This window comes from Eurosta solidaginis, chromosome 2 (genome assembly GCF_040869045.1).
Source record: "Eurosta solidaginis isolate ZX-2024a chromosome 2, ASM4086904v1, whole genome shotgun sequence".
Lineage (NCBI taxonomy): Eukaryota > Metazoa > Arthropoda > Insecta > Diptera > Tephritidae > Eurosta > Eurosta solidaginis.
Genome location: NC_090320.1, coordinates 275,078,418 through 275,088,117, shown reverse-complemented (window position 1 = coordinate 275,088,117; position 9,700 = coordinate 275,078,418). Strand labels below are relative to the sequence as shown.

Here is a 9,700-nt window from a genome sequence, read left to right as displayed (position 1 = left end):
CTAGATTGATGAGGAGTGTGATGACTAGTACCTAGGACCTATCTAATTATTTTCTATCTTTTAGTATTATTATTATTATTACTTCATGTAAGTATTGTTTTCAACAAAACCGTTTAACTTAAAATTTTTTTGTTCCCTGACAATTTGTTACAATCTAAGTCCTCAATACATAATCCTTCCAAAGACTTTACTCGACTCTGCGCCACGTATGCTTGTCCCTTCTAAAACTCCAAAATGTTTTGATGACACTTCTACCGGACTGTATGTAATACTTGTTCCAAATATGAGCCAAATCGTATATCATAGGTCGCTTTCTATTCATGTATGTATTATGTGTTCCAAATATGGACCAAATCGGACCAAAAATACGAAAATGTTGAATATCTCGATATTTGCGCAACCTAGCGGCGATTTTTTCACAGGACGTTTTTTTTCTTATTATTTCATTGTCATCGGGTTTTTAAATTTCAATTAAAAAATTTGTTCACAACAGCCGTGCAGCCAGTCAAGTCAAGCTAAATAAAACCGTTTAAAAAAGAGAATATCGATAAGAGGGAGAGGGAGCAGAGCAGTGGGAGAGTGAAGAAGTAGAAGGGGGTACAGAGAATGAGAATATGTGCCGTGGAACAGTTTTAAACGGGTCAGCTAGAATGAGACAGATATGGGAAAATGTAATTTTGTGGAATGTTTTGCGGACAGTTCAACAGAACTTAACCTGTGACATTGAATTTACATCACTGCATTATTTGGAATACTTCCGCTAATCGCCATTAAATCAACACATTTATGTTTATATTATATTTATATGTACTTGATTAAGGAGATATGCTTATATTGCTTCAAACCAGTGGTCTACATTCCATATCAAAATTTTGCACCCAATGTGTATGCGGAAAGGCAATCATCTTGCATATTTGGAGACACATGCTTTAAACAATGGAGCTTCAATTGCACCTTTCATTTCAGATATATTAGTTTTCGGTGCCACACCCATTTTAAAAAATGTTTTAAAATTTTTATCAAGAGTCTCAATATCAGTCTGCATGTCAAATTTCAACATTCTAGGTATATCATTTACTAAATAATCAAGTTTTTTGTGCTTTCCAAATGTTATATATATAAAAAGTGGGCATGGTTATCATCCGATTTCGCTCATTTTCAATACCAATCTCTTCTGGGTCCATATAAGCCCATGTACCAAATTTGGTGAAGATATCTCAATATTTACTCAAGTTATCGTGCTATCGGATGGACGGACATGGCTCATTCAATTTTTTTTTCGATAGTGATGATTTTGATATATGGAAGTCTATATCTATCTCGATTCCTTTATACCTGTACAACCAACCGTTATCAAATTAAAGTTAATATACTCTGTGTGCAAAGCACGCTGAGTATAATTACGAAGTTTGCCTATGATGTTTACTAGGACATGCTTCTGAATTTCATTTCTTCATCACTTAGCTTTTCGGGTACTGAGTTTTGAACTCTAGTACACATGCATTTATACTCGTATTAAGAGGAATGGCTCATTCACTTAACCATTTTGTTTCGTACAGGGGCATTTTCTCGCTGTGCGTCATAAATGTCGCGCAGGGGAGAATGCGCCTGCACGAATAAGTTTACCGTTTTAAAAATATACGTTGGAGTGGAACATGTCATGGCTTGCCATGATCAAAAAACTATTGCGCATTAGAATTAAAAATAACGATTCGGATTGAGCGAATCGTTCTGTGTAGTCAGTTAAGAATTGATCGCGGTGCCAGCAAGTTGCTAGAACGGTTGTGGATAAAATAGTAGTGTGGTGCGCAAATAAATTATAGTACAATTATATATATATCAGAAATAACAATACGTGTTGAGTGCTAGATTGGTGCATAAATAAAAAGGGTTTTTTTTTGGCCTTTGGCCTTTTTCCCTGTAGATATGTGCGTTTCATTTCATATGGTATGAGTGCAGTTGCACACACTTCTACATGCGATAGTAAGTACAAAACATTATGGTCCGTGTCGAGCCGGATCAAAGCCAGTTGAGTGAAAGAAGTTTGTTACTGCGTAATTAAAACGGCTGCTCATAAAAAGTGTTTAAGCATTCAAGCGGTCAACAAGTGTATGCGTAAAAGCAAAAGCAAAGTTTGATAAAATTCATTAATTAAATATATTGAAGCTAAAATTTTGTGGAAAATTTCTAAATCACAAGGTGAGCGTTAAAATAATAGATAAATAAATTAATTACAGTCCACTGAGAAAATTCGGTAGAATTTAAAAAGATAAATTGAAAAGTGCGTGCGTGAAAAAAAAAAATAATAATAATGAAAATGATGGTAAAATGTATAATCATAGTTGGAATTTGTGCGCGAGTAGATAACATACTAAGCTATACATATATAGGGAGCATATACATATATTGCGAGGTAGGAAATGACACATAGTGTGCGCGTCGGTTTAAGATATATGTAAAGATATAACGGGGCATATGTAAAACATGTTGAGATTCGTTTGAGTGCGCAAGAAATATATGTATATATTTTGAGAGTGTAGAAAATAATACGCAGTGCGCATGCCGGTAAAATGTATATGTAAGAATATAACGGGGCGTAGGTATAAGCATGCTGAGATTTGTCTCGAGTGCGCAAGTAAATATTGCATTGGAGCATTAAAAAATAAAATACATATTATGCGCAACGGTTTGAAATATAGATATGTATAGTTATAATGACGTGATGGTAGTTTATTAAAAAAGAAGGAATTTGTCTTTACATATATTATGAGTATTGAGAAAATATGTTGTGCGCATCGGTTTAGAGTATATATGTAAAGATACAAAGGAGCGCTTGTGTAAGGCTATTGCGATTTGTCCTAAGGGCACGAGTAAATAATATATTGGTATGTACATATATTATGAGGGTTGAGAAAAATATGTTGTGCGCATCGGTTTAGAGTACATATGAAAAAGAGAGGGTGTGCATAAAAGGAGAATAGTCTCAATTTGGTGAAGTTTTGATTCTGTTGTGATAATGGGATTTGTGCGTTTGTGTGACCATAGGCTTGTTCGAGATTCAACTGCAGCGTATTGCGTGTTTTTTCTTCTTGCTATTGCTTTCCTTTCTTGTGCATTCAAAAAAAAAAAAAAAAAAAAATGTGTAATTCGTTTACACAGTAGGTGCAAGATACTTGCTAAGATTTATATATTGTAATGAGGTTGCCTTTGTTGTTCTTTCTCGAACAAGTCTTAGGCGGCAAGGTGAAAAATGTAGTGAAGAAAATTTTTGTATCATGCAATAATATTGAAGCATGTAAGTTTGGTGTGCTAGACATGAGTGTACATGTATGTACATAGTTATATATATATATGGATATGTATGTGTGCTTGGTGTGAGAAATGGTACATGATACAAAAATACATTTTTTGAAAGATTACATGCGAGATAATAAATTAAATTGTGTGCGCAAATTTTTGCTTACTTGGATGCTTGTGTTTGTGTGCTTGAATGTGCGTAAGAGCAGGTATTTGTATGTAGCACTTTGATGGTAATAGTTTGTGAAAGAAAACCGTTGGCAAAAAGGAGGGCAGGAGATAAATTTCAATGGTGAGATAAGTTGAGCTGTTATTGGGGCTTAAATAGAAAATATCTTTTATGCATAAACAAAAGATGAGCTTGGGGCAAGATTTTATAGTAGTACATGTGTACTGAGTGGGCTAGTGTACCTGCAGGTGTTTAAAGTCTTTCGGCAATTGCATGTTTGAGTTGGCACTAGTGATGGGTGAGCACGGTTAAGGCGAGCTAGAATTTTTCAAACATATATGCAAGCCGGAAGCATTGGTGCAAGCGCTTGAATCAAAGCTTAGTGGGCAGGTCAAGGTGATGGATTGAGGGCTTGGTGAAGACCATCATTAGGCGCTTGTTAAATGGAAGAAAATAATAAGCTGTGTTAGCATAGTTGCATCCTGTGTGCGAAACTTCACTATTATTGATACTATATTCAAACATATTATTTTTTTTGTTTTCTTTCTTTAAGTTTCATATTTAGACATGGCATCTCAAAAGAAATTGAAGTCCTATGCAGCTACAATCCAGCGTGCGCTAGAGTTTGCAAATGACACTGATTTCACTCAAGTGTCAGTGGGCGAGATCAAGGTGCGACTTACCTCACTACGGATAGCATGGCAGGCATATAACGAAGAGTATGCAGCTGTAATTGAGGATGTAGACGAGGAGGCGCTAGACCACTTCTGCAAGCAAAATATGGCAGTTGTGGAAACGATGTATTTTGGGGCGCATGCTAAAATGCAGACGGAGCTAGACAAGATGAAGCAAGATGAGGGGCTAGACAAAAATTCGCAAGCAATTAACGTGCAGGTGCAGATGCCTGTCCAACAAAACGACATTAAAAATACATGGGGCGAGTTTGATGGGGCATTGGTTAAATGGACAGGTTTTCGTGATCGGTTCAGGGCGGCTGTGCATGATAATGACAAAATAGATCCGTCATTCAAATTTTTGTACCTGACTAATTCACTGGTTGGTAGAGCAAAATTAACGTTTGGTCAATGGCAATTTTCGGGTAATAATTATATTCAAGCTTGGGAGCGGCTGAATCAGATGTACGACCAAAGCTACTTGATAGGACGCGAGCATTTAAGAAATTTTATTCGGCTGCCGGAACTCAAGGGGCAGATAAAGGAGAACGACTTGCGGCGCATGTCCAATGTGACCCATGAGGTGCGTCGTCAACTCCAGGCACAAGGACTACCAGTAGAGCACTGGGATTTTTTCATGGTGCACATGTTGCATGAACGTTTGGACAATGAGACAGCAAGACAATGGGAGCTCGCAAGGAAGAGTGATACGCCAAAAGTTGGTGAAATGCTAGCATTCTTGGACAAGCAAGCATTGGCGCTAGCAAACTCTTCGGACAATCGCAGGAAAATTGAATCGGCAGTAGTGGTTCCAACTTCAAGTACGAAAACGAAGAATAATGGTGCAAATGAAAGAGGAGCTAGAGTTAGCGTATCAACATCGGGCGCAAAAAATAGGGTATTAATATGTGAGGTGTGCAATGAAGATCACATGCTTTACCATTGCCCAGAATTCATGGCACTTAACTTGAAGGCTAGGAAAGAATTTATTGAAAGGAGAAACCTCTGCCCAAACTGTTTCAAAAGGGGCCATGGTGCTAACAATTGCTACCAGGCAGAGTGTTGGAAATGCCCTGGTAGGCCCAAGCACAACAGCGCATTGTGTCCAAACAGGGAACCAAAAAGGCAGGTAAACAACATTCAGCGCTATGCATCCAAGTCGAAACAAAAATTGGATTGACAATCAACTGGGGCAAGAAAGCGTACAATTAAGACGCAAAAAGAGGGCAAGAGAGTGCAAGACAAGGTGAGCGGTCGAGAGGACGCGGAGCTGGGGCCAAGCGAGAAAAAACCTAAGATAGAAAAAGAAAGTAAAAAAGCAATAGTAAATAATACTATGAATGATAATAAAATTGATTTGTCTTGTGAACAGTATTTGATGAATTTCAATAGGGGGAAAGAAGAAGCAAGGGCATTGTTGCCAACAGCAATGGTGATGGTTGTCGTAAATGGCATTAATTTTGGGCCGGTTCGTGCATTACTGGATACTGGGGCGCAGATAAATTTGATTACCTTTGTATTACAGCAGAGGTATGCCATAGACACGAAACCAATTACTAAAAAAATGGTTGGTATTGAGGCAGAGCCGTTCCAAGTGAGCAAGAAGGCCATAGTGTTGATTAGGCCTTGGTATCCATCTGGAGACCAAATTGGTGCAGAGTTTTGGGTTTTACCTAAAGAGAGTCAGTGGTGTCCCTTACTCCCTCCACTTGGTTCAGGGTTGGGTCCTATACATGACTCGTTGGGCACCAGGTTAGCCGATCCAGAATACTGGGAATCAAGAAGCACTCATAGGTTGCTGGGGGCTAGTTTTGTTGCGAGAATTGTTACCAAGATAGTTCGCGATGGCATAAATGGAATAGCATTAATGGATACAATCTTGGGCATAGTCGTTTTCGGCGAATATGCACAAAGCATTGATGATGAAACTGGTGAGCTAGTATCAGCAGTAAATTACAAAGATAATAGAGAGCTAGACGCATTAATAACAAAGTTTTGGGAAATGGATCAGATTAATGAGAATTCAATGCGAACAGAAGAAGAAGAGAGAGTTGAGAAAATCTTCTTGGATACATATTATAGAGATAGGGATGGTAGGTTCGTGGTAACCATACCACTAAAAGAGATCACAGAGATTGGCAGTTCCAAAGAAATTGCACTCCGCAGATTTCTATATTTAGAAAAGCGTTTAGAAAAGGAGCCAGAGATTAGAGCGAAATATGTTGAATTTATGAGAGAATATGAGAAGTTAGGGCATATGAAAATGGTTGATAAGCATGTAGGGCAGAATGAGTTGACATATTACATCCCGCACCATTGTGTGACGAAAAAGTTTCGGGTAGTTTTTGACGCAAGCTGCCGAACTAACAAAGGTATTTCTCTCAATGAAATTCAGTTGCTAGGTGGAAAATTACAAAGAGATCTGAGCGAGATTATAACGCGGTTTAGGCGGCATAGATTTGCATTTAGTGCAGATATTAAGATGATGTTTAGACAAGTTAAGATCGCTAAAAACCAATGGGACATGCAGCGAATATTTTGGCGCGAGAGCAGAGAAGAACCATTGAAGGAATATTGGCTAACTGTTGTGACGTATGGTATGACATCATCGGCATATAATGCAGTTAGAGCAGTAATTCAGTGTGCAAGAGATGCAAAGAAAGATTACTGTGAAGCTGCTGAAGCAATTATAAATGATATGTATATGGATGATTGTGTTACCGGAGCTGACAGTGAGCAAGACGCTATGGCATTAGCGAAACAAATGGATAACATCCTGAGTGGAGCCGGTTTTACACTCAGGAAATGGAAATCGAATAGTAAAAAACTAACAAAGACCTTGCAGTCCGGAGAAGAGGAGTGCTTGTTTGAATTCGAGGACGAAACCAGGGTGCTTGTACTGGTATGGTTGATATCGCCAGACCAATATGCATTTGTAGTTAAGACACCAGACTTGCCAGGTATTATAACAAAACGAGTAGTTGTTAGCTGCGTGGCACAGTTGTTTGACCCAAATGGATACATCTCTCCAATAATTGTTGTAGGAAAGATTTTGATACAAGATTTGTGGCGCTTGAAAGTAGAATGGGACGAAGAGCTACCATCTGAACTAGAAATGAGATTCAGAAAATATTGGGGCGAGATGAAAAAACTTGAAAATTTTAGAATTCCAAGATGGCTCGGTACTGGGATGTCTGAGAAGGTTGAATTATGTGGCTTTGCTGATGCATCAGAATCAGCCTATGGTGCAGTTGTTTATGCTAGAACGAAGGAAGCAAATGGGAATTTTAAATGTAGATTAATAGTATCAAAAACAAGAGTAGCCCCAGTAAAGAAGATGACGATTCCTAGGCTGGAATTGTCGGCATGTGAGTTATTGGCTAGACTGGTTGTTGATGTTAAGAGAGCAATGGATTGGGGCGAGATCAATTATACGTTGTGGACAGATTCTCTAGTTGTGCTTTACTGGTTAGAAAAAATGCCCAGAGATTTGAAAACATTTGTAGCTAATCGCGTATCAGCAATTCAAGATAATACTGGGGCAAAGAGTTGGAAACATGTGGGTTCGGATGATAATCCATTGGACTTATTAAGTCGAGGATTAGAACCCGGTGAGTTGGTTAATAATCGATTTTGGTTGGAGGGCCCAAAGTGGTTATCTTTTCCTAAGACACAATGGCCACCTGATAAGTTTGAACAGGCTAAATCAAAAAATAATAAGGATGGGCAAGCAGAAATTAAGGTGCACATTGTAAATGTAGGTTATGAGGAGATGGAGATTTTTGTGCCAAAAATGGGGGGAAGTGGTGAGCTTGTTCCAATCACGAAATATAAAAGCAGGCTAGAAGGAATTTTGAATGTATTGGCATATGTAAGGCGATTTATAGATATAGTCAAGACAAAATTGGCGACTCGTGATAGGATAAGAAAGTCAGCAAAGAGGTGCAGGTTAAGGGGCATGAAATTGAAGGTAGATTTACCAAGCGAGCAAGAAAAATTGTGGGCAATGGAGTACTTACTGAGAAATTCGCAGGAGAAATATTTTCACAAAGAATTGGTATTGTTAAAAAAGGAGCACAGGTTACCGGAACATAGTAAGTTGGAATCACTACGACCAATTTTGGATAAAAGCGGGCTTTTGAGGGTAGGAGGTCGGTTGAATGAGGCGAACCTTGGATATGAAGCAAAGCATCAGGTAATTGTGGCAAGAGGTTCCAGATTGGCTCACTTCATAGCCGATTATGCGCACAGACAAACTAAGCATGGGGCAGTGCAAGTAATGACACATTTTATTCGGCAAAAGTACTGGATTCCACGTTTGAGAGATGAACTCAGAAGATACTTACGTGGGTGCGTTGTATGTGTGCGATATAATTACAAGCTTGAACAACAATTGATGGCAGACCTACCAGCTGAGAGGGTGCAAACAGGTAAACCATTTCTTCACTGTGGGCTAGATTATGCTGGTCCATTTAATGTACGTGTGAGGGTGCGAGACGATTATGTCGACAAGACTAAATGTTGGGTTGTTGTGTTTGTATGCTTGAAAACTCGGGCTGTACATATTGACTTGGTGCTAGATCTGACAACTCAATCCTTCATTGCGTGTTTTGAAAGATTTATTGGACGGCGAGGTCGTTGTGCAAAACTATTCAGTGATAATGCGACGACAGTTGTTGGTGCGAGCAAAACGATTAAAAGGGCTATGGATTACTGGAGAGGGCAAGAAGCGCTGGAACATATTGGTCTCAAGGGTACTGAGTGGCAATTCATGATTCCAGCAGCGCCACATCAAGGAGGGATTTACGAAGCAGCTGTAAAGTCAATGAAATTCCACTTGACCAGGATCGTGGGCCAGAAAACGCTGGCACAAGACCAGCTGGTGGCGTTGTTAGTTGAGATTGAGGCAATACTGAATTCCAGACCTTTATATCCGCTGTCAGATGATCCAAATGACATGCAGGCATTGACACCGGGTCATTTTATTATTGGGGAGCCATTGATTTTGCCGCCTCCGTTTCTGGTGAACGATCAACCGACAAGTTTAGGGATAAAACTCTGGCAGCAAAGGCAAACAATGCTACAACACTTCTGGAATAGATGGCAAACAGACTATTTAAACAGTTTACAGGAGAGGAAGAAATGGCGCAGAGAACATGAGAACATTAAGATTGGGCAGATGGTAATAATCAAAGCAGAGAGTTTTCCACCAGCCCAGTGGGCATTAGGACGAGTTACTGAACTGGTCCTTAGTAAGGATAAACTAGTTCGATCTGTTGTGGTGCAGACACAAACGAGCAAATTAACGAGACCCGTACAAAAGATATGCATACTACCAGTGGAGCCAGACATAGCAGAACAGCGGTAAAGATGAAGCATCGGGGATAATAAATTATGTAGATATCTATGTATGCATATGTAAGCTTAGTTAAGAAAACCGTAGGTTTTCGCTGGCACTGTTTCGTACAGGGGCATTTTCTCGCTGTGCGTCATAAATGTCGCGCAGGGGAGAATGCGCCTGCACGAATAAGTTTACCGTTTTAAAAATATACGTTGGAGT

The 9,700-nt window shown here is 39.1% G+C and overlaps 1 protein-coding gene across 4 annotated transcripts; it reads left to right on the top strand.

The window, feature by feature from the left end:
- The first annotated feature begins 1,585 nt into the window (after nt 1–1,585).
- LOC137241003 (uncharacterized) lies at nt 1,586–5,514 on the top strand. 4 transcript variants are annotated; one of them, XM_067768117.1, is made up of 3 exons: nt 1,587–2,109; nt 2,200–2,885; nt 4,020–5,514. In XM_067768117.1, the coding sequence occupies exon 3, from the start codon at nt 4,034–4,036 to the stop codon at nt 5,318–5,320; it is 1,287 nt and encodes a 428-aa protein (XP_067624218.1). In that variant the 5' UTR covers nt 1,587–2,109; nt 2,200–2,885; nt 4,020–4,033; the 3' UTR covers nt 5,321–5,514. The 4 variants fall into 4 exon arrangements, with proteins under 4 accessions (XP_067624215.1, XP_067624218.1, XP_067624217.1 ...); XM_067768114.1 differs by lacking the exon at nt 2,200–2,885 and having other exon boundaries at nt 1,586–1,983; XM_067768116.1 differs by having other exon boundaries at nt 2,200–5,514.
- The last annotated feature ends 4,186 nt before the right edge of the window (nt 5,515–9,700 follow it).